Raw genomic sequence first — 24614 nt, forward strand, 5'->3', positions numbered from 1 at the left:
CAAGCCATTTATAAACACACTTGTTTTTCTGCCCTCACAAAGGGGTCTGAAATAAAGGATCAGAAACTCTGAACCCAGCATTGAATCTTAGGAGCACCAAGAGAGACCACTTCTAAAGTCTCTCTTCCTAGAAGAGACAGACACAGAGAAAGTTCATGCCATGAGGGAGAATCCCAAGATATGGCTCAATGGCTTTGACCTCCCTGGATAAGGGTAACCCTGCCAACTGGTTTGGCATTATCACGCTCATTGGCTAATTTAAATGGGAGGGGCTCCTGCAATAGTGAAAGTCCAACTCATTGGGCGCCACATGTCTTCCCTGTTTTTCCTATCAAGGACATTTCAGAGGGTAAACTCTACTTTTTTGTGATCCGAATTCAAACAGGGAGGTGGGGAAGTTGATCTAATTATCTTGGCATCCCGAATTCCCAGTGTGACACAAAACTTCCAGAATACCAAGTCGGGTTGGATGCAAGATGCAAAGGGAGGGGAAGATTTGATATACGCTGCATATTAAGTCAATGGTTAATGGACATCCAGCCATGCCAATCCACCGCGCGCACACACACACACAGCATGAGTAACAGGAAAGAAAGAGGGCCATGTTTCCGTTGGAGAGAAAAACAGGGGGAGTTAAGTTTACAAATGAGTATTTCCAACTCTGAATAGATGGAAATTTCTGGAATTAGACTAGAAGTGTTTTTCCCCTCTCTCTGGGCTGCTTGAAAGGGAACACATTTCATTACCCTGCTAATAGCTGGTACTGAGAAACTGCATACTCGTTAAAATAATTTGATGATGTAATACATAACTTTAGTGCAATTAAGCATGCCGCTTTCAACGCCATGGAGGATCCCATATATAATCAAAAAACTCCTAACGAAACACAATTAAATAGTACAGATACAAAATAGGAACAACCTATTCTACTAAATTAACCTAAATGAACAAACGTTTTCTGTCCGAATGATCTGTAGAAACGTACAGCTCCAAAACATACCTACGAGCCCAACAGTCCTAAAATGGGTAAGCAAATATGAAGTTCCAGGAGAATGTAAATTAGGCCCACACATTTATTAGCATAGAAGGTGACGAGTGACATGCTAAGTGAAGGGGGTTAGTGGAATAAGCCAGGCTATTGCAAAGACAAGTCCTCATTTCAGCAAAGTCAGCAAAAGGTTACGTTATAATAGCCTTACTGTCAGACTGAAACTCTGTGACCCAAGCTATTATCTTCAGACCACTAAGTCTGCATTTCTCCATCAGATCATCCAAGCTGTTTATTTATAGCTGAATGGACGTTAAGCAACACTAGTTATCTGTTACAGTCCTATGTCTTCTGAGACTCGTGTATAGCTTAATGAAAAAATGTACGGCATGGCATATTTATTTATCAGATGACTGAGATGTTAATGAGTTGTTGTCATGGAATGTTGCACCCATGTAATTTAATTTTCAACAAACAGCTCATCAAACCAGCTTAGACTGGACACTGCACTGCTTTTTAAAACAGTTGATAATCATGCTACATGCTGAGATCTAAAACTGTAGGCTGCTTTCTTTCTCAAAACAACTACCCCTTTAAGACTGTCATAAACAATCCGTTCAAACACAAATGTGTAACATTAACACAAACCTTCACCCCAACAATGTTTGAGTTAAGTTATCGGAAACACTGCATTCAAACCTTTTTGGTGATCCAGACCCAGCACCCAGGGCTAATTACTTTAAATAGTCTGTATCAATGTGCCTCTCAATCGATTACGGGGGTTCAAGCTCTTTCACAGAGCTTCACTAATAAAAAGCATTCGGCTTCCTGCTATGCTGGTTTCTCAAGCTGTTTTCCCCTCAAGAGGTAAGAAGGGCAGAGTCAGCCTTTCATTTAAAAAATAAATAAAAAGGAGAAAGAAAAAAGAAAAACCCTCTTCTCCTCATGTTTGCCAACTGTATGACATGAGCCCGGCCTTTTCCTGTGGTTGCCATAGGGGCCGCACAGGTCTCAGCATCCGGTGCTTTCAAGGGCTAGCACTGATGCTTTCGGAGAGGAGCAGTGGTCAGGGCTTCTACTTCAGACGGATTACGAGTATGTCCCTCATTAAGATTGTATGAAGCACTTGCTAATTACAGAGCTGGGGACTTATTCACATCAGAGCTCTAGTCGCCCTCAAAGATTAAAAAAATAGTGCAAAATAAAACTGTTCACTATTCCCTATGAGTCTTTACTATCAAACCAAATCCAAACAAAACTATTTGTCCAAAAATTTGAAGAACGTACAACCAAACGGTCACACCCTTATGAAGCTATACACTTTCACAGAACAAATTAAACACAAAGAAATACATGTTATTGATTTTACACAGAAGTCTAAGACCAGTCCTTGTTCTACAACAAACTCTCATATCTTTGAAATCAAGTAAAAGCAGCTCAATTGGAATCCGACTAACAGGAAACTTAACACTGCTTTCTCTAAACTAACAGAGCAGCTGAGAGCAAAATCTACAAGAACCACTGAACAGACAGGAGAGGAGAGAGGGGACTTACTGCAGCAGTTTCCCACCACCAGAACAGTCTCGAGTTTACAGTGCCGGCAAGAGCTGACCTCACTCTGTTCTATTCTCTCTCTCTTTCTGTTTCTCTCTCGTCCTCTCCTATCCTCCCACTTCCTTCTAGCTCCCACACCAGCTCCACCACCACACCCCAGATGGTATGCACCATACTGCAGTACAATTCCGTTTTTTTTTTTTCCCCTTTTGAAGAGAACTGAAGAATGGAAAAAAACAATCTGAGAATCTATCCTCCTCCCACCTCAATGTGGTGTTCCGCACTGCCTCTTCGTCTCTTTCTCTCTCTCTCTCTCTCTCTCTCTCACACACACACTCTCTCCCCCCTTTCTGTTTTCTTTTTCTTTCCCTTGAAGAGGCACCTTGTGCGGCGATCGGACTCCTCCCGTCTCAGCTAGCAACCGTGTGAGGTGTTGTCATTCTCCGCGTGGAGTCGAGTGCCAGAGGCCCATGCCTAGGATTTTCTCTCACAGCAGCAACAGAGCAGGATACACGAGTGGCTGATCTGCTGCTCAACTCACTGGCTCAAACATTTCCAGCCAGGCCCTCTCCCTCCCACCATCCCCTCCCCTCCGCACCCCCTCTGCTATGACCAACCCCTTCCTGCCCACCCGCCTCCAGCTAAGTCCCACCCCTGGTGTCCTCTAGCCAATTGCAATGCAGATTTCCTCTCTGTGGCTTTACTGTTAGGTGCAGAGTTGCAGACAAGCAGGCTGACCTCAGAGACTCTGATGACAGCCCCACCTTTACTGATCTTAAAGGTATTTCCCTAATTTCATGCTCCTCTAAACACCATTGCCTTTTGCTCTTGCTATGTGAAACAAATCAGAAAACTAACTGCACTGTTCAGGCAAAGCACCGAAAATACAAACTAGAAAAATACAGGAAGAAAAAGTAAAAAATATATATCAATATATAAAAAAGGAATCAGACAAAAGCTAGCTAAACTAAAAGTAAGTTTTAATGAAACATTTAGTTCAATCAGGACATTATTATACTTTATAATTATAAGCAAAAAGTCAGCTTTAGAAAAAGAAGGACATTTGCAAACATGTAAGCCCTTTTCAGGGCTCCCACCTTTAGGTGAGGTGGGAGGGGGGTTTAGGATGGGGATGCAGCAGTGATGCAGAAGTGATGAGTCAGAGCCCTGTTCACGATGCTTCCATTCGAATCAATAGAACAGCTGTTGTCTCTGGCGCTCCGGGCCCTCGTTCCCGCGAGTGGACAGCAATTATGTGACAGCCCGAGTGCTTTTACAAAGGCGACGGCAGCCGAACGTTAAAACGACACGCACTGGTCGAACATCAATGGGGCGAGACTTGCTCTGACCAGGCAGCTGCCGAACTAACCCTAATAACCCCTCGGGCCAGCTTTGGTAGACAGAGCTTAAAGCCTTTTACTGGGTGAATGGAGAACTTAGATTTTTTTTCACTTATCTCTGTCAAAAAAGATCGGCTTGTCATACAAGGTGAACACTTAAACTGCAAAGCAAGTCAAACAACTTCAAACGTCCAAACTTTTTGTGTTATACTAAAGGTAATTTAACATCATTGCAATATGTATATCAATAGCAATTCAATGAAATGAAATATAGCCTAAACGAGCAGATGTAAAATGTTTATTTGATTTCTCTGTGCCGATATCTGTCCACAATGATGCGGTCATCTAGTCAAAATGACCATTGAGGTCATGTTCTCAATGTGGCACAAAGAAAAAGAAGTCTTCAACAGGAAGAAAACAGTTGCCTCCAGAACAAAACAGTTAGGCGTTACTTCCTTCCTTCAAGCTATCCACACCCAGACTCACGTCCTGGCTAACCCTTCACCACATGAAGACCCTATGAAGGATTGCTATGGCCAAATTTATCATCACTGAATGCATCTGGGTGAATTTTGTTTATTGCAATCTTTGTATTCGAGGATTGTATTTAACATTGCATTTACATGTGTAAAACATTTTGGAAATTCGGTGATCATCAAGTTAATCATATCGGCAGTCTGGAAATATTAACATCTCTACACCGCACCAGGCCACTGCCCTATAATGCATGCAGAGCATGGAGAGCATGGAGAGAAATTATTTTTACACCTTCAGCACAAGAAACTAAATGATCATAGAGACTGCATAGTAACAGTATTAGTCACATTTTGATTTGATTCAGGGCTACTGTATATCTACAAACCTTTTGCAACCGTGTAAAAACTTTTTTTCACACGGTTGCAAAAGGTTTGTAGATATACAGTAGCCCTGAATAAGTGCTGAAGGCTTCTAAAATCCCCTTTTTAAATGTTGGGCTTCACATGGACAAAGCCAGGTGCTCCAGCTTCACCCCCCAAAAAATACAGCACTAAAAAGCTATAGAGTTTGGGGGGAGATGTTACCCTTTGGGTTGAGCATGATTAATTGCAGTGGGCCAATTTCAAGAGTAAGCATATACCTTAGAAGGCAATGCAGTGCTCCTGGAGGAAAGCCTAGTGTCTCTGTAATCCAGTGTGTAATAACAGTGATACAGTGAGTCATTTCGAGGGAAAGACACACAAGTGAATCACATTGACACATAGCCAATAACGTCATAATAATCGAATTATTACAATTATTATGTTATGAATCCAATAACTGTGAACATTCAGTCTATCATTGTCGGTGACAGCAGACATCCTGCAAAAAAGCAGCTACAGAGTTCTGCAACCATTCCTAAGGGTGCAAGGGGCCCAATAAAAGGAGAGGAGAGGAGGGAAATTATAGCCAAACAACACAGCAGTTCCCTCGAGGACAGCCACAGCACTCTACCACAAGGAGAAAAATAAAAATAAAAAAATCCCAGTGGCTGAGAGCTGGGATGACATCCTTTGTCTGTTTAATATCAAGGGGGAGAGACTCCTTCACAACCCAATCTGAACCCTACAAAGAAATGTATACAAATGTATATCTGTATAAATCTGAATATAAACCCAATGATTCTACAAATCTAGCATTAAAAGAAACTGACATGTGAGAAGCCGGCTGCAATCTGTTAAAAAATTACCCCCTGCTAGTTCTGTTGTAATACAATCATTTCTGCATTTGTTGGCAAAAAAAATGGCACAATGATGCTGTGAATCAGCAGCATCACAAAATCGATTATGAGGTTCTGCCTCCTCAGTGCTGACTGTAGCTTAATTAAATATCAAGTTGCAGTGTTCTGTTTCTTCAAACAAGCCCTGGCAGTGCCCATTACACCCTGGTTTGGCCAACATGTCATAATCACAGCAGGACCATTCTCACAAGGAAAAAAAACCCAGACAAGAGTTATTATTCAGAGACATTAAGAACAAGAGAGATGAGCAAACCAAATGGTAGGCTATAGTTTCAGTGTTCCATGATTCAATGTGTCAAGTCCCTTAATTAGGGTTTCCAAGGATACTGCTAAGCACAACACATCCAGAGACATCCTTCCACTGAATCTAATCTCAAGTACGTTCAGATGCAAATCAGATCCAAGAGATCTCTTTGTGTAGGATATGACCCCTATAGACATAGAAAAAACAGCTCTTTGAAAATTCTGCCCCATCTCAGAAAACATGGAGTTTGGCTCTCTAATGGGCAGATAAAAAATGTACAGATATGTATAATAACATGGATACACCACTCTGTGAACAACTAGGTGTGCCTAGATATCAGATAAAGGAATTAAACTTCTATTTGGGTCATCCATGCATTAACGTTAATTAAGACTTACCAAAGCATCTTAACATACATCCTATTTCATATTTTCTTCTCAGCAATTCCATAATAAGCCTTCTCGTTCGAGCAGTAATGTCTGAATATTACTGGCAGATTGTTATGCAATACTGCTACCTGGTTACATTTCATAAAACACCTTACGGTCACAGTAGTTTTGGTATATTATACCTATTTTGTAGTTAGACGTCTTGATGCAGACTGATTCCTCTAAAAGCTCTGTAATTCTCATTTATAGTCCGCGTCTGAAGGGCAAACTTGCATCTTAACAGCAAGCTAGATGTCTTCATGGACATGTCTCTTCCCCACTTTGTTTGCACGGACACTTGGGGATCGCAACCAATGATGCAACAAATGTCTTATAATTGGTTGCAAAGCTACTGCTGGATATTTCTTTAACCGCATGCATGACCTCGCAAACTAGGACATGAGGAGACCACAATGACTTTTCTTAGCTTGTGCATCACAGATAATATTCGGAAAACGAAGTAAACCATTAAGTGGCACTGGTAACAGTAGACGACAGTATGAATACCGTAAAAATGCTGTTTAACAATTACTTACGTACACGATACAAATGCAGTACGTGACATTGATTAACAAGTAACTTAGCTTAATCCCAAGTGTTCATGACATCCAAAATGATTGCTTAATGTAAAAAGTTCAGTTTATTTTTCAAGGTAGATATCACAGAAGCTGTCAGCTTTTACGGAAACGACCGCTAACGTTAGGACAGTAAGGACAGTTGGAAAACGGCAATCTTGCCACGGGGAGGAAAAAAACATGCTAACTAGCCCATCAAGCCCATAGTCAGCCAACGTGATTTTCAAGCAATGACGACATACTGACAAACACGACATTTATGAGCAAGTTTCGTTCGTTCATGAATTTGCACTAACAAGCTACATGGTATGGCATATCATTATGCGAGGTTAAGGTTACTTTAACAGATAACCTTAACTAGTTCAGGGCAAGATGTGGTACTGTTAGTTAACTATTTATTCATTAGCTTACATTAGCCTGCCACGGAGAATGCATTTCACACATGGATCTGATACTTACCTAGTTAGCTAAGAGGATATCATAACGTTGAAGCGTAATTTCTTAACTACCAAAATGCAGTCAACTTACCTGCTAAATGTATGAGCTATGAGACTGCTAACGGTAGCTAAGTGTTACATCTCACCAAGTTCATCACCTGGTCACGCGAGCTTTTACACGTGTGGACAGGTTTGCCATTTTAATTTTGTTTTCTCGCAAAGTGGCAAAAAAGTAACTATCCTGGGTGCCTTGATAACATAAGTCAAAAACGTCAGCTAGCAGTTAACGTTAGCCGGCTTACCTGACCACCATGACCTGCAGCTTCTGGTGTGTATCACCAACAGTAGCTAGCTCGCTACCTAGGAGTGAGTTTGGTCTATGGTGTTGCTTAACAAGTCCTTAGGTGGACCAAATGAAGGCTGTAGTGACTTGAACCCAAACATTCGTATAGGGTTAAAGAAACTATTATTTTCATAGAGGCGCAAAGACTTACCTCCAACTACTGTTACTTTGCAGTAAGGCTGCTCGAGCAACAAGCTCCTCTGACAGCTCATGGAAGGAGAAATAATGTTTGTAAGGGGTAAGTCTTTTGTAAATGAATAATTACCGATGTAATAACAGTGATATATGGGTAATAGATGTGGTATAAAACAATGATACAATACTTATACAATATTATTTCAACATTTGGTATAAAAAGAGCAAAATCTCAGTTTAGAGAAAAATTATCAAAGCTGGTACCACCCTATTACAGTCCAACTTGGAATGCTCCTAATGAATGTCAGTAGCCCCGGGAAGGGCAAGGGTGTGCTTGTTGCCTAGGAAACAACCGTGAATCTCCCGGGGAAGAATGGATGTAGGCTATCCTGATTTCAATCAACAAGCACAAAAATGGCTGATAATTCTTTCATCTGACAGATAAATGCTTAAGATATGTGCCTTATAGTAGGATATCAAAACGCTTGAGTGTACAACAGGTGTTGTAACCTACTTACTGGTTCTTAAAAAGTGAAAGTTTTTCGCTGAAAGCGATAGGACTGTCAAAAGCTTAGATACACTGCTCGTTGGCTAAATTACATCATTTTTTTCCCTGCACAGCCTATGAAACAGGCTAAGGTCTAATAAATAACAGTTTCATTAGCTAACGTTTTTATAATTGCAATTTGCTCCAAGGAAACTCAGAATACAACTCGTCAAACGTGCAATCGTGTAAGGTGTCATCACTGTTGAGGGTTACAGTCATCTGTAAATGGATAGGCCTACAGTAGCCCATCTAATCTCTGGCCAAAAGAATAGCTTATATCGGTCAGCATTCAAATGACATTTCATATAGCCTGATTTTCTGTAGAGAATACTTCAATAATAAGATAGAAGCAACATTTGTGTCTGTGTGTATCTGATGAGAGTGCAGAAGAAAATCGCATGTTTCATGAAAAGACACTGGAAAACGAAAGATGGAAGGATAAACCCACACAGAATAACTAAATATTAATATAATGCATTATCAAAAGCCATACATTTGGGAGCTGGTTTAGTGTTTGCTCTAGCCTACATCATAGAATCTGCTTAACATAACACATAGGCTATCCCAATATCTCACACCAGGACAATGTTGATGGAAACATCACTTTCAGCAGTTGGTGGTTTAAAAGCAAAACTTGTGAGTGATTATGAGATGAGACAGAGATGTGATTTGTCAAGACCTAAATAAAGAGCCATATGCCTTCATTTGAGTCTCTTCTGATTCTGTGGTGACAACATAGCCTACTTTTTGACGGTAGCCTATCTGAATTAATTTGTTGTTCAAGTTGAAGAGCATCACCTAAACAAGTTACAGATGTGTGCTATCCTCTATTCATTTTGTAATTAATAACACGAAAGGATGAGGTGATTGTGAGAATGCTAGTTGAAGCCAACATTTCATTTCTGTAAACAACTGCCATGTGTTAAAGGCTTTTAAAGGCTCTAATGCATATTTATGTGTAGCCTACGTTTGAGTCATATAAACATGTAAACTTGAACCTGTGTTTACATTGATTCAACCGGTTTGACACTATCTCTGTTTACCCATCTTTAGATACGGTAAACAGAAAAGCAAGAGGATGTCTACAAAGATTCTTTTCAAGTCAGGACTGGGGCCCAAGAGACATTATTGTGTTTCCTGCGATAATTAAATGAGCTGCATGAGGTCCTACTGATGATGTCATGCTCATGATGTTGTTTGGCTTGTTGAATTTCTGTATGCTTGATGTTTGTGATGCAAGATTTGGAACACAGCTGAGACAAGAATGATGACAGTTTGAATAAACTTAAGACTCCAATGTACAGTGATGAAAATAGAGCTCAGAGCTGAGAAAAATTCAGAAAAAGCTGAGAAAAATAAACATATAAAATGTTGAAAATGATTTAACATATAATATTTACATTAACGTCATGACCTAGGGTTAGGGATATAATAACAAATTGTCTAAACATCTCATGACTGCATTCACAACTTTTATCATCGACACCGATGCTCTACCAGAATTGTAAATTTCAACTACAAGAAATTTGTGATATCATGTTTGTGTTGTAGGTGTGATGAGCTGTGCACTGTATCCTTCATGCATGCCCATGATGTGATATTAAAGTTTTGAATGTTTAGGATGCTTTATAACTTAGGATGATGTTTCAAAACCATGCCTGGACACATTTTCAAGTCACGCAAGTCACAAGACTTCTAAATGTACTAAGGCATGACTAAATGGTCACAGTCTCCCCATTGTAAACTGTGGTGAATCTTCCTTTCAGTGGACTGTCTGGAATAGGGTTCATGTGCCTCAATTTAACATGAGCACTTATTACCTTTAAATGCCTCACAATAGACCCTCACAGAACTGAGTAACTCAGTGACACGGGCAGCATAATTTAGCTGGAGCTTCGTCTATTAGTATATCCTCAAAGAAAAACTAGGTTAGTAAAATGACCAAACATTTTTCCATGAGGCACAGCTCCAAGATGACCAATATTTATTCGATTTTTTTTTTTTTAAAATGACACTCTCCAGATTCATCATTTAAATTGCTCATGTGGTTGATATGACCTCAGTGCATACGCATCCTGGTCTTTGTCTGTATTTTAAACTCTCTTCCCCCCCCTTTTCCACACCAAATACAGACACCATCTGCAAACATAAACATTCCTCTCCGCCTTGAGCTCCACTGAGACTTAGTCAACATTACTCTGGCTTTGCAATGAGAGCAAAAACAGCACAGGTCAGCCAGCACTGCGACAAGAAATAAATAACTCCACTCTGAAACTATTTTAAGGCAAAGTATCTTCTGCTCTCACTCACACAAATGCAGTAGCTGTGTGGTCTCTCTATAATATATGGAGACATCTTCTCATTTGGTATTTTGTACCAGAGGCTTGTTACGTTCTAGCCTTGCCTTCAGGCAGACTTGTGAAATAGCAAACTATGACCAGCAGTTTTGATACGAGATAAATATGATCAGCCTTGACCACACTGACGTGAAAGTACTTTTAAAGATCTTGCTTTAAAGGGACACTTCTTCTGCAGTACAGAATACAAATGCCAATCTATGACCACTGAACCCCACCCAGTCTAGAACTAAGCTATGAGACAAGTGTATTTTTACCAGCTGATGTAACTGATGCAATGTAACACAATATCAATATGAATTGACGTTACTTCCTGAAATACAGAAACAAGGCCGTTTGAGCTTCTCTATTCTCAACTTGCCCCAGCAAGCCATCTAGTGGTGACCAGGCCAGTCACACAAAGTCATAGTCCCAACGGTCCATGATGTGAGAGCACACTTTCAATCACATCACCAACATTCCTGCAGTATTTCTGCTACTTCCTGAAGATAGAATGAAATATCTCAACTCAATACAAATGTAGACAGCTAGAACCCAAGTTAAAAAGAGTGCCCATTGAGTAATAATGTAAAAAAGAAAATTGACTTGACCCCTTAACTCCACTGAAGGTCAACAACACCACAAGATGATCTCGGCTGGATTCACAGGGCAGCGGAACATGTAGGGCATTGTGCATCCAGGATTAATCCGCAGACCACATGCCTTGTGCTGCCAGCCCCTGTCTTATCCCTTTATGAGACCTCTGCTAAGCTGTGTCAGTGATACAAATCTCCCCTGTATCCCATTCCACTCTGAGCAGGTGCTATATCCTCACACTGTCCCCTGTGACCTGCTGTGGCCGTAACCCTCAGCCGGGATAGAACTGCAAGATGTGAGCTACCAAGCAAGCGGTAGACCACTGCTTCTGTTGATTCTGAACTGAATGTGCAGCATGGCAGTTTGGTAGAATTCAAGGCTAAATAAATAATTAATATCTCTTTCTCAATCTTACTCTGGTTATGTGTGTGGGTGTTACAACATTAATTCTCTCAAAATTCTTTCTGTATGCTGGCTACACTCCCCATCCCCTGCTGTGTGTGTGTGTGTGTGTGTGTGTGTGTGTGTGTGTGTGTGTGTGTGTGTGTGTGTGTGTGTGTGTGTGTGTGTGTGTGTGTGTGTGTGTGTGTGTGTGTGTGTGTGTGTGTGTGTGTGTGTGTGTGTGTGTGTGTCTGTGTGGTACAGAGTGTCACTACAGAGACACTACCTCTGTTTGCTTCATTTAAAAATGTGACTTCTTGAATAAATGGTGGTAAGCTTGCAAGTTGTCTCAGCAACTGCAGAATACTCTCAGCTGAGCAGTGCAGTAATGATGGTGCAGGCGACAGCGCAGAGGGCAATAACTAAAGGCCTAATAATGTTGAACCAGAGCCTGGGTCTTTCTCAGTTCAATTCTCACGGGTCTCTAGTATTGATCTAACTGCAGAGGTGGTCAATAGAAAAAGATGTTGTCGGCAGAGTCATAGTTTTGCTGCCAAACCCCCTCCACAGCTCTGTCTTGTGGGTAGGTGGTCAGTAATTCTGAAGTGTTCTTCACACCATTATTGATACCGGCTAAGGTTTATCATGCATTTTAAAGACTATCTGGCCTTTAACGGTAAGTAATTAAATGTAACGCATAGCGGTGTGTAATATGATCGCTTCATAAAGTAAGAGAATGGGCAAGAATGAAGTGAGAGCAGGAAATAAAAACATAATTGAAAAATATATAAAAAGACAGAATTACATTTTTTATATATATAATAACAGTGTAAAGACTTAAACATCCATTGTTAGTCAGATTTTTTTTTTTAAGGATAATATGTAAAAAAAAAAAATATGTAATACTGTTAAGTTTATGAAGGGGATCTTGTTGTGTATTTTACCAACTTAAGTTGGCATTAGGGTTTTGGTCCGCAGTCATGAAGTTCTGCTTTTGAGCTCAATGTGGTACGAAAGAACAGCAGTACATGGTGTCTTTTATTTTCCTGCTAAAATATGTTCTTTCTTAAATAATTTAATGATCGCTCCAGTGGGATTTGTCTTTGTATAGTTCCCCTGAAGTACCTTTCACAATAAGCAGTTACTCAGCTGCTCCACTGTGTCTGTGGGCAGAAGCCAGCATCTTGCCCTACCATCCTTCTGGAACATGGCAGGCTCTGATTGGAGGATATGATTGTTTTTCACTGGCAGCTGTCTGACCTCTGTGAACTGGCCATGAGCAACTAAATCCTGATCATTTAGTCAGCGTGCGCTTGCGCTTGCTCAACCACCCACACTTCCTGCAGATCCCCAGGCTTTATGCTTTATGGAAAGGCTGCTTTTAAAAATGCATTTGGCTTGAGGTAAATGAGGTGCTTGTCATTATGGTTGCAGTGTTGTCAGGGTATGAAGTCTTAATGTTTGACCCAAGAACACAGTTTTTCCAGTTGACTGAATATCAGCTCCTATAAGCGAGTGTGGTTGGTTTCTTTCTTTCTTTCTCACTCTGTATCTGTCTGAATGTCCGTCTGTCTTTCTGACTGATGTACACAAAGGGCCTTTAAGTATGGATGTATTGATGATACTTTACTTCCTTGTGCTACACCTGCAAAGGATAGAATTAAAAATGAATGTCAATGGCAAAATTGATCGCAAGAATGTCTGCACTCACACACTTATGACTCTGACTGACAAAGCTTTTAACCTTAAACCTTAACACAAAGCCAATAACTGCAAACAGAATACACTTTAAGTTAACCAGGGCATCACACAGATGTGTGTGTGTGTGTGTGTGTGTGTCTATGTGTGTGTGTGTGTGTGTGTCTGTGTGTGTGCATGTGCTGGTGTGTTCACATTATTCTTTTTCCAGGTCAATTTAATTGATCACCTGACCAATTAACCTCCCGGTTCCTCCCCTAGAGTATTCTGCTAATCTATGGAATGAAAGGCTGATGGCTGGATTCTCTAGCGAGTAACGTAACTGTCAATCCCGATTTTCCCTGACATTTGCAAGCTATTTTTAATTTGTTGAAATTCTTAGAATTACAGAGAGCATATAACACCATTCGATACATAAGATGCACCGTTTCACTATTACCTTTCATTCAAATTCAAAACTTTTAAGAAAATGTAGTGTGTAAACAAAACTGAAATAAACATTAAACCCTGTCTCCCCAAGAGTGTCTGAGCCTCAGAACGCAGGTGATGGATAGAACACTGGACCTCGAGAGGCAGGGGAAGGAGAATCAGAATTTGTTCTCAAATCTCTAGCTATGAGCTTTCTAACTCCATCAGTAGGTCTTCATAGGCATAATTAAACAATTTCTATGATGGGTAAATATTTATATAATATACTATATATTTTCAGTATTTAACACATTGTTTATTCATTTGGTTTAAATACCACATTTTATCATGCATATCATAAAGCTACTTTGGTGGGGGATCCTACTGATCCTCCTGCATTACATGTAACGCACAAATACACAGGAGAGAAGCATAGGCTACTCTGGAAAAAGACTATCTGCTGTCTGGCTTCTTACTTCCCAGGCTCAGCAGTCCTTAGCTGGCCCAGAGGATATGAGCCTCCTTTGAAATATTCAACAAATCGTGCGATCACAGAGAATTGGTCTCATTACATTCTGGATACGTTACGCCTGTGTCTGCTCTCCCCCCACCCCCCCACCCCTTCTTCTCCTGCGCTAATGGGGTGACGTCATAATGTTACAGTGCTTGTGACACCACTGAGTCCGACAGCTGGTTTTGCATTCTGAGGGAATTATACATGCATACAATTGGAACAAAATGAAAACAAAAAGATAGTTTGAGCTACAAAAGGCATTTCGCAATATGCAGTCTGTTTGTAGGCTAGATAATCCCTGACCTTGACTCAAATCTAGGCTTTTCAATTACATGTGTTCGTATAAGGCAGAATTCCTCTCTTGCTCTCCTTTCTCTCTCTGTCATGTCTGGCTAAAAACTGACCAGACTGAAATATTGATGGTACTGCTTCATGGTCACTGCAGTGGTGATGACAGTTGTCCACACCCAGGATATGAATGAGAGATCAGAGAAAAGCGGGACTGAGGGACTAAGAAACATGACACACAAAAGAAAGAGAGGATTCGATTTTATGAAATGTATCATGAAACAGGTGGTTTATAGGAATACTAATCTGCCATGTATATTTTTGAGGGTAGAGCGGTCACATTTAATTTGGATCAGATCTTGACCTCGAAACATATACAGATGGCTGAGACAGTGTCTATCACAGCATTATCAGGAGAATCATATATGTGACATTAAAACTCCTGAGGCCATCCTGGAATATTTTTATCCTGGTCCTCTGATTCCCTGCAGTGTGCTCCACTTCTTATTGCTGTTGCTATGGCAATTTATTACTGTGTCAGTGTCACAGGACACTGATGCGGGGGTATTTCAGGGATGAACAAAAAAACAAAAAAGTAAAACAAAAAAGGGAAGAATTTAAAAAAGGCTCTCCCTGCAAGTATGTAAAGAGTAAAGTGTTGATTCCTGAAGCTATCTTTAAAGAACATATATGCATTGGTATAGGGAGAATGTGTTTTGGCCTGAGGTACTCAGCTGTGTAGTCATGAATCATCTGGTAAGTGTGTGGGTCTGTAGGCGGTTAAGTGTTCAGGCATAGATATGTGTGTAGGTGTGTGTGTGTTTGTGTGTGTGTGTGTGTGTGTGTCCACTTTCAGACAGACAGACAAACAGATGGATAGATAGATAGATAGATAGATAGATAGATAGATAGATAGATAGATAGATAGATAGATAGATAGATAGAAAGATAGATAGATAGATAGATAGATAGATAGATAGATAGATAGATAGATAGATAGATAGATAGACATGGGTAAGATAAACTTTGTTCTTGATAACAAAATCAGATGGAAAGATACCATGCAGTGTGGTTCCTCCCTGGTTCGTTGCGTTCATGAGGCCTGCAGCTGAAGTGGGGGTGGAGAGGTGGCATGGAGACCGCTGTGAGTGTGAGAGGAGAGAGGAGCCAGTGGTGAGAACGCCCACGCACCACCTACAGCCCCTGCCAGGCCTGAGGTAAGCTGTACTGTACACACACATACTCTCTCTCTCAACACATACACATACACACATTCTCTCTCACTCTCTCTCTCTCTCTCTCAACACATACATGTTTTCTCTCTCTTTCTAACACATATACGCATACATAGAGACACACGTTTCCCTATCTCTCTATCTCTCTTTCTCTCTCTCTCTCTAACAGTTTTTCTCAGTCGCCTTGGTACATTTCTCAAATCATCCTTAACATTTTCAAAACAGTAAGTGCATTTCTCAAAACAATTTGTACAAATAGCAACAACACAGTTGATAACCTGGAAAAGCCTGCAACTCGCTCAAAATGCTTAGTTTATGTCTCAATACATATGACAGTGCCACCAAAATGCAAGTCCTTTTGTCACTGTTGGTAACCAAGACGTTGAAATACTTAGTCTTGTTGTCAATATGAAATTATAGCCTGGAAGTGTATTCCTTGTTTCCACATGTGGTGTCACTGTGTCTCTTTCACTCACTAGGAATGATAATCACCCTACCAGAATTTTGCATGTCTCCAGGTAACTGAATATTATTCTCTAGCAAGTTTAATGCTGTTCATGTCACTGACAGCAATTTCAATTAAACAAGGCACCAAGTGATTGATAAATAATGGATGCAGGAAATAATTTGGAGACTGGACAGTAGTCACAAATATAACCTGTTTAAAAACAATGACCAAAACCAAAACCTGAAAGAGATCCCTGTGGATGATTAACGGTGAAAATGTGACTGAACACATTGTTGGCTGACATAGTGACACGCACTGTAAGTGGATTTCCCCTCTAGGTGGCATGTCACGTCAACTTTGGTTTGGTGACCTATCAGGTTTTACTTTCAGAGTTTGCCTTTGAACAAATCACACTTTAACAATGTTGAGTAACAAGAAATTAAGCAAACATTCCAAAAATGACATGTCACTGAAACTGACGACGCATAAAGGTCCTATTTTGGTCACAACCTCTTGACAAGCTTGCTATTACAGTAGTATAGTTGAAGAGGTTTTTTCCAGAATGTAATAACTCTAATTTATGGGAATAATAAACATAGATATGTATATGTAGGGACTATAGGGAAGTGTACATAGATATGTAGCCTACTGCATACCAAATAACAAGGGGACACAGGGTTGAGGTACAAAGTTACTTACATGACAGTGGCTGAAATTGCAGGCCTTGACTTGACTGAAAAAATCATGTTGTGATAACAAAATAGTCCAGTTGAGTAGTGGATTGATTTTCCGCATAATTGTTTACCACTGAAAAAACGCTGGTTTTTAATTTAATACTCACACTGCATCATGCATATTAAATGATCTTCATTAACTGATTGATAAAGAAAGTTGCTTTCTTTTTAGCATCACATTCAGGGAAGGTAAGCATTCTTTTTCACATTATCACAATAATAAAAAAGTAAACTATTTTCAGATTTCCTGCCATCTTAAATGTCTTGTTAAATAATGTTTTGAGACATAACTGAATAATTACATAAAACCTTTGCAAAAGATATGAAGAAATTTGATGAGCCGTTTGCCTCGGTGAGAAGTGTGCGCCACCTAGAGGCCATTGTCTGATACATTCTGAGAACATGAAAATGACCCAAACTTGCCTTTTACTGGGTTAATTTTCTTGATTTCATTGCAAGGATATCAAGGGGTCCTGGAGATACCTACAATTGTCACTACACTGTCAAATACAAAAACCAAACAACACAAGTTTTTAACAAAGTTTATTATCAATTTGCTTTTATACTGTATGTTGTTTTTGACTGATAACACATTTCTGGTCATTTCTTGTTCTTCTTTTGTTTTTAGAGTAACTGAAACTGACTTGGAGGGATAAAATAAATCCTAGCAGTTTGTTTGTTATAGTACTTTCATCTAGACATATATATACAAACTGGTTTTTCTTTTTTGCATGCGTTCCTGCATGTAATGTTGTCACAACTTTACACTGTTAACTAAAAAACCTCCAAACACAAAAGATCTCCAAAAGTTAATTTCTATAACCCCCTGTTTTAACACACTTAGTTAAAAATCGGCAATGACATGATTCTAGATAATTAATTACGTATGCTGCCTATGTAAAACATTACCCCAGCAGACAGAGAACTGTAGTTTGTTTTTTGCGACATAGCTATTTTCTACTGCGTCCACTGCTAGCCACTTACCATCACAACATAAATTACTGTGTGTTAACAACATAATTATCAGTACATAACATGTGTCATATAAATTCAAATGTAAAACTCTTCCTGTAGGAAGATTCTCATGTTTGTTCTGTCTTATAATGGTCATCAGATGAGTTGGATAACCTGTCCATCATGGCGAGAGATAAAACTAAAAACCAAGTGTCAAAGATTAACATCTAAGGGGGACGCTAATTGTCCATGTGTCTTGAAAATACAAAGCAAGTTTCCTTGAAAAGTTATTATACCTTTATACTAATTATGTTTCTACTTGTCAGGATCCTGTACAAAATCATCCATAATCAATATGCATAATTAATAAAAAGCAATATTTTGAGCTTTGTGATACATTTCTTCTCGCTTTTTTGAATTTAAAAAAAAATGTTAAACACAGTTTGCATTGCATTGTGGCCCTGGGCTCTGTGAAGCGCCTTGTTTTGGGGCTATAGAAATATAATTGAATGGAAATTAATAACATCATTTAGCAATGTTACCTGTTGAATACTTGTGCCATAGCTCATTGGTGAGGTTTACAGCAATCAGCCGAGCAATCAAGTGGTGAGGAGAAGGAACTCAAATTTACAGTATTTGTTATTCTTTCAAACAAGTCCCCTTTGTTTGCACACTTTAGGTATTTGAAAAGTTCCGCATGTCTTGATTGCATAACGCTTAAGTTCTCAGACCTACCCAGACCAAAGTTGTAGTTATTTCCCTCTTAGAGCTTAGAGGAAATTTGATCCAACGATAACGATAGCCACCTTCAGTGTGAAAAAAAATACCTTTCTATTTCTGGGAAGATAAGGAACCAAAATGTACAGTACAGTCTCCAAGCCCTTAAGGTGAAATAGTGGCAGGTGAAACAAAAAGGTTGCTGTCAGAGCTGCATTATCAGCAAGACATCGCAGTCATCACATGTAAGTACTGACTTCCCAAAACTTTAAATGGGTAAGATTATCAGTGTAATTTGTCATCTTTTCTTATTTTGCTATATGATTAAATTCATATGTGGATTTGTATGAATTGATGTATCGAAAATGTATATAAATTTGGCTCTCATATTTTCGTCAGTCAGTTTGTGAACAAACAGTCATTTTAGGACTTGCTTTGTCAAGATTAGAGTTGCTCTTATTTCTGATCTATTTCTATTATCTATCAATTAACCTCCCCAAGAAAAGAAAACAAAAAAGAATTATTATTTCCCTTAAGTATATTCTAATTAACATTAACACTAACATTAACTTTATTGTTTCTTTAACATTTATTGAACATTTACTGACTTTTTCGTAATTTTGCATTCAAATGATATCACATATGAAGCAAACACTGATTGCTACACTTATGGAGATATTATTAAAACAATCCATTTCATCCATTCACATCTTATTTCACATTCATATCCATTCACAGTGCAAGGAATTTAAAACAAAAGTTTTTGGGGGGATGCACGCCTTGTTGTCCTTGTCCACGGTTGTACTGACAAAGAACTTCCATTTCAAAAGAAATAGCTCATATATTTAGATGGTGTGCAGATATAGCCCAAAGGACTATGAGCCTAAATCTCCTCATCTGTAACCAGCAGCACCAGAATGGCTTATGTCATATACCATGGAAACGGATCGGATACGAACTGCACTGACGTGGACCAATTGATGAAGCGTTACTACCTGCCGGTCATGTACAGCCTCATCTTCATTGTGGGCCTGGTAGGTAACATCACCTCTCTGCTGGTCTACTTTGCCAAGCTGCGGCCGTGGAAGAGCAGCAGCGTGATCATGGTGAACCTGGCGTCCACCGACCTCCTCTACGCTTTCAGCATGCCCTTTCTGGTGTACTACTACACCCGCGGCGACTCGTGGAACCTGGGCGAGTTCATGTGCCTCTTTGTGCGCTTCGGCTTCCACTTCAACCTCTACGGCAGCATCCTCTTCCTCACCTGCCTGGCCATATTTCGTTATGTGGTTGTGGTGTATCCGATGCGGGCGGTGGAGATCCAGCGAGTGCGGTGGGGGGTGCTGGCCTGCGTTGTCGTCTGGGTGCTTGCCGCGGCCCAGATCGCCCCCATGCTGACCATGATCTCCATTGTGGAGCTCAACAACAAGACCTACTGCCTGGACTTTGCCAGCAACGACCCGGAGCAGCTGTGGTGGTATGGCTGGCTGCTGACGGCAGTGGGGTTCCTGTTGCCCTTGGTGGTGGTATGCTGGAGCTACTTCCACATTGTGCGCGTACTGGCCAAGGGGCCGCACACGAGCAGCCAGACCAAAGTGAAGGCGAGACGCCTCATTGTGGTGGTGATGGTGTGCTTCGTGGTGTGCTTCCTACCCTACCACGTGCTGCGCATCCTGCGGGTTTTCACTCGCCGCAAGACCGACTCATCCTGCCTCATGCAGCGCTGGGTGCATGCCGCCTACATCATCTCACGGCCGTTGGCGGCCCTAAACACTGTGTTCAACCTTATGCTGTATACTTTAGCCGGAGACCGCTTTCATAGTGCCTTCTTCAGCCTGTTCAAGTGCAAACAGTGTCTGTCCAAAGCCAGGGCACGCATCAGTCTAGCGGTGATCAGCAAAGCCACCTCGAACACACCAAAAGAGGCTGAAACAAACTCCACCCAAAGTGGAAACAGTGTTTCACTAGAGGGAAATGGACAGGCAGTGTAGCCTGCATGCCAGTCAACTCTACCCATCTACTCATCAATGTGTAAGTGAGTGTGAAATAGGGTTAGCTGATAGTGGCACTCTATGTAATGTCTATAGTTTTTCTAAATATCTGGGCTTCTTTGTTTGTTAATCTCATATATCAACATATTAAAGGGCCATTGATTAAAAAACGTATTTGAAGAATTTGTTTCCATTTTTCCGATTGTAATATATATTTTTTTTATCTAAATGGTCCAAAAGAGTTATAAAAAGAGTATCCTACACTGCTAACAGGTCATACAAAGTTCTTCTCGCTCACACACACACCTACACCAGGAAACTTTTATCATAAGCCTTGACAGCATTATGACCAGAAACATGAGTACAACTTTCAGATAACCCGCAGCATGACACCAGAGACAAGCACTATTCTGCATGCAGGGTTCTATAATTTCCTTCTTTGAATATTTCAGTTCTCTTAAAAAGACGCAATAATAACAAACAGGACAGTGTTAGAATAATAATAAAATACCATTTATAGCCTAACTGCCAATTTACATATCATATAGTCATGGAGACACCCATGGAAACCTGAACTGCAGCAAATATGGCCCTCAAGTTGTTGGTATTATGGTTTTATTACAGCTCTTTAAATGAGATGACTGCTGCACATACAACTTTTTCTGAATATGTGATTTGGCATCTTTGGTGCACCACGCATACCCTAGATGTCATACTGATAATCCAGGAAAGGTGATAACAAAAGTTAGTAATTATTCAAACTAGTGCTGAATATCACCTTCAGGCAGCGGTTTAACAATGTATATTACGCAGTAGTTAAAGTTAAGAAACCCCTGTTGTGGTGAGATTAGCCTACAAGAAGAGGATATTCCCCCAGCTCATGTTTCAACCTAATGCATGTGTATGGGTGAGGAGGGTGGAACAAAGCATTAGTGCGAGGTTAAGTTTAAAAATAACCTAAATCCAGATACTTTTCTGTGATGGTGTGCGTCCCCTATGACAAAGCCTGGTCAAGTCTTTGTTCTCCTTTCACAATTTGGGACTTTTAGTTTTCAATTGTTAAATCTCATTTCATTTTAGACCACACACTGATCATAAATTGTGCAAGGTTGGTCTACACTAGGAAATATATTTTGTAAATGTTCTATTGTGCGCACAGCACATGATATTTAACACCCAAATTGATTATTTCAGTGCTGTTGAACCACAGACTTTATGAGACTAATAAAGGGAAGGTACATTTAGAACATTTGAGTTAAATCATCCAGCACAGAGGGATCTAATAATGTCTTTCTGGACTGCTTTAAATAGCCTAGTGGCTAAAAATTAAATGTATATTTCAGTGGCGGCTAAATGTTAAATATGTATTTCAATGGTAAATATTGAATGTGTTTTTCAGTGATATTAAATCCATAAAATGCGCAAGTTCCCCAGATATTTTGCCTTTTGTAATTTGTTTTTCTATTGGTCTTGGATGATGTGCGTGCTGAGAAAAGTTGCGTGTGAAAGGTGGCCTTGAGAGAATGTAACATAAAATTTGGGGAAACACCTAAATCTTCAGTGTTGTGACAGATTTGAAGGCCTTTTTCACTGTTATGACCTCTTGTGTCAGGAAATCGATCACACACTTGCAGCACCGGTTTTAGGTTCCCGTCAGTAGGACAAAAGAGATTAGATAGTGACCTACTAGTCCAGCAGCAATCCAGGAACACTATGATTCAGAGTCATTATTACGTAATTACATAGGCATCATGTTCATTTCTTAATCCTTTTTCTCTCTTCCCCTTGTTATTCTACCTCAGCCCAACTCTCTAAAAGGCTCTCTCTTACACAATTTTATGATATTTGCTTTGGGTGAAAGGGACATTGACAATGTAAACACAATAATCCGGACATATTTGTCAACTCTACCAGATAATAAATGCCAAGTGGTGCCCAGCTGTGATTTAGCGAATGCCAAATGGTGCCCCCATTTGATTTACATCCAGTATTTAATAGATTTAGGGTGAAATTCTGAGAACTTAAATGGACTGAATCCACAAAATAACAGATAGTACTGGAACAGGTGTAATGACTATACCGTAGGTGGAAGTGGATTTTTAAACAGCTGATGTAAAGATTTACTGGGGGATTATGGTCACATTAGAAGAATGGGTAGTTAGTACATGCATCAGCTGCATCGTCAGCTGCTTGTGTGTTCTCGTCTTTGTTTTTTTCTCTAAATGCTCATCATGAAATCAGCCAACATTGATAACACCGATTGTACATATGCAACATGTAGTTCACTGGTATATTTATACAAATGGCAAATCAGATTACAACCCCAACCTCAGGTTTCAAGATCCCATTCACCTGTCTTGATGTCTGTCTGACAGCGTGTGGCGCGGAGGACAATCACTCCACCTAGTGGAAGAGATGAACAGACAACAGAGGTGAACTTTACGAATACATTGAGGTTACCTTGCATTGTGCTCAAAGCAGAACTCCAACCTGATTTTTGCAGCTATCAAATAGATGTGATAAAATGAACAACTTTGAAGAGTGTCTGATCATACTTGGTTGTGTGAATTTTATTGGCCATGACACCACCCCGAACCATAATGTCTGCAGCAGAGGTTAATTAATTTGGCCTACAGTTAAGAGAAAATACATGTTTTTAATGCACAACAGATGTATGAACAAATTCAACAGTCAAAAAAGAATAGACACATGATCAGATAAAAGAAAACGTTTTCACCGTCACTTCTGTTGCCCACTACTAGGACACATTCATGTGGGTTTGGTTGCCTTAAGGACAAAGACCTACAAAACACATGGAACAGATTCCCCAAGTAGGTCATGGTTAACCTCTATAACATACAACTTCTATCCACTCGTTTCTCGTCTGTTTTCAGATGAGCCGAAACTGGAAAGTTTAAGTAATGAGAAATCGAAGCAAGTGTAACTTTTTCTTGAGTTCACAGAGGCTGCATTTTAGTTTGTCTAAGACAGTGAGGGCCCATTCTGAGAGCCAGAGAGGTCTTTTAAGGACAGGCTGTCACTGAAACCAAGTGTTTCATTTTTTGACTGAATGAACAAGGTATCAAAAAACAGCTCAGTTATACCAGACACTAAAAATACACCGTAAGCCAACTAAATATTTATAGTGTACAATCCCACAGTATAATATCCAAAAGGTGATTCTCCTACAAACATTATTACAAATTGTAAACGGAAGATAGAATAGAATAGAAAAGCCTTTATTGTCATTGTATTTACATACAACGAAATTTGGAGTGCTTCTCCTGTTGGTGCGACGAGGGACAACATATAACACTTGGTACATGCAAGCATGTATACACACAGTGATTGTTTAATGAAGAAATGCTAATCAAATGACATATTTCACTTTTATACTTTAATACTGCATAGTTTCCTTACAATCAGCTAAGCCTAAATGATCACTTGTTGCAATTATTCTAACACTTCAGACACATCCCTTCGATACCTCTACGCAGGTTATTGTAAACTTAGTGACTTATACAGTATACAGTACCATATGCACATGACCTTATTTCCAGTCATTACCAACTGGCGTGGACCATGAGCTGTATATTTCCACTGGTGAGTTGGGCGAGGTAAAACTGGGCCATGCGGTGGAGACACACTGGAGATGTGTGCGGCACTTCCAGCAAAGATAAACCACAGTGACCCAAATATAGAAAGGTGAAGAAAAAAAAAAACTCTCGCTAAATGTCACCAAACTCTGTAGTCAAATAAAATGGACTGACACAACGCACATTCAGTGTAAGATTTATCTTTGCAAACACAGAAATATCGTGCAATAGACACGTTTACTGTCCATTTTAAAGATATTTAGTAGTGGGGTTACGAACTCACCAACCTTTTAGTTGTTGATTACATACTTTCTCCTAGTAAAATTTACACTAAAGGGTAATGTCTGGTGTTCCCATGTTAGCCTTTATT

General features: G+C 39.9%; 2 protein-coding genes across 8 annotated transcripts in view; one reads left to right on the plus strand and one right to left on the minus strand.

The window, feature by feature from the left end:
• The window catches only part of mbnl2 (muscleblind-like splicing regulator 2), a 48274-nt gene extending 45210 nt beyond the window's left edge, over window positions 1-3064 (minus strand). For 6 of the 7 annotated variants that reach the window (XR_013968584.1, XM_080835033.1, XM_080835036.1 and 3 more), the window contains exon 1: window positions 2925-3064. The gene's annotated coding sequence lies outside the window, so the exon portion shown is untranslated. Of the gene's footprint in view, window positions 1-2542; window positions 2632-2924 lie in introns of those variants that run through there. The other variant, XM_080835032.1, reaches the window with a different exon arrangement.
• Window positions 3065-19574: 16510 nt separating this feature from the next.
• Window positions 19575-20648, plus strand: LOC308362649 (2-oxoglutarate receptor 1-like; the record flags this gene model as incomplete). Its single annotated transcript, XM_080835378.1, has 1 exon — window positions 19575-20648. One exon carries the CDS (start codon window positions 19575-19577, stop codon window positions 20646-20648), a length of 1074 nt encoding a protein of 357 aa, XP_080691504.1.
• Between the last annotated feature and the right edge of the window lie 3966 nt (window positions 20649-24614).

This window comes from Sprattus sprattus (assembly GCF_963457725.1).
Source record: "Sprattus sprattus genome assembly, chromosome: 3".
NCBI lineage: Eukaryota > Metazoa > Chordata > Actinopteri > Clupeiformes > Clupeidae > Sprattus > Sprattus sprattus.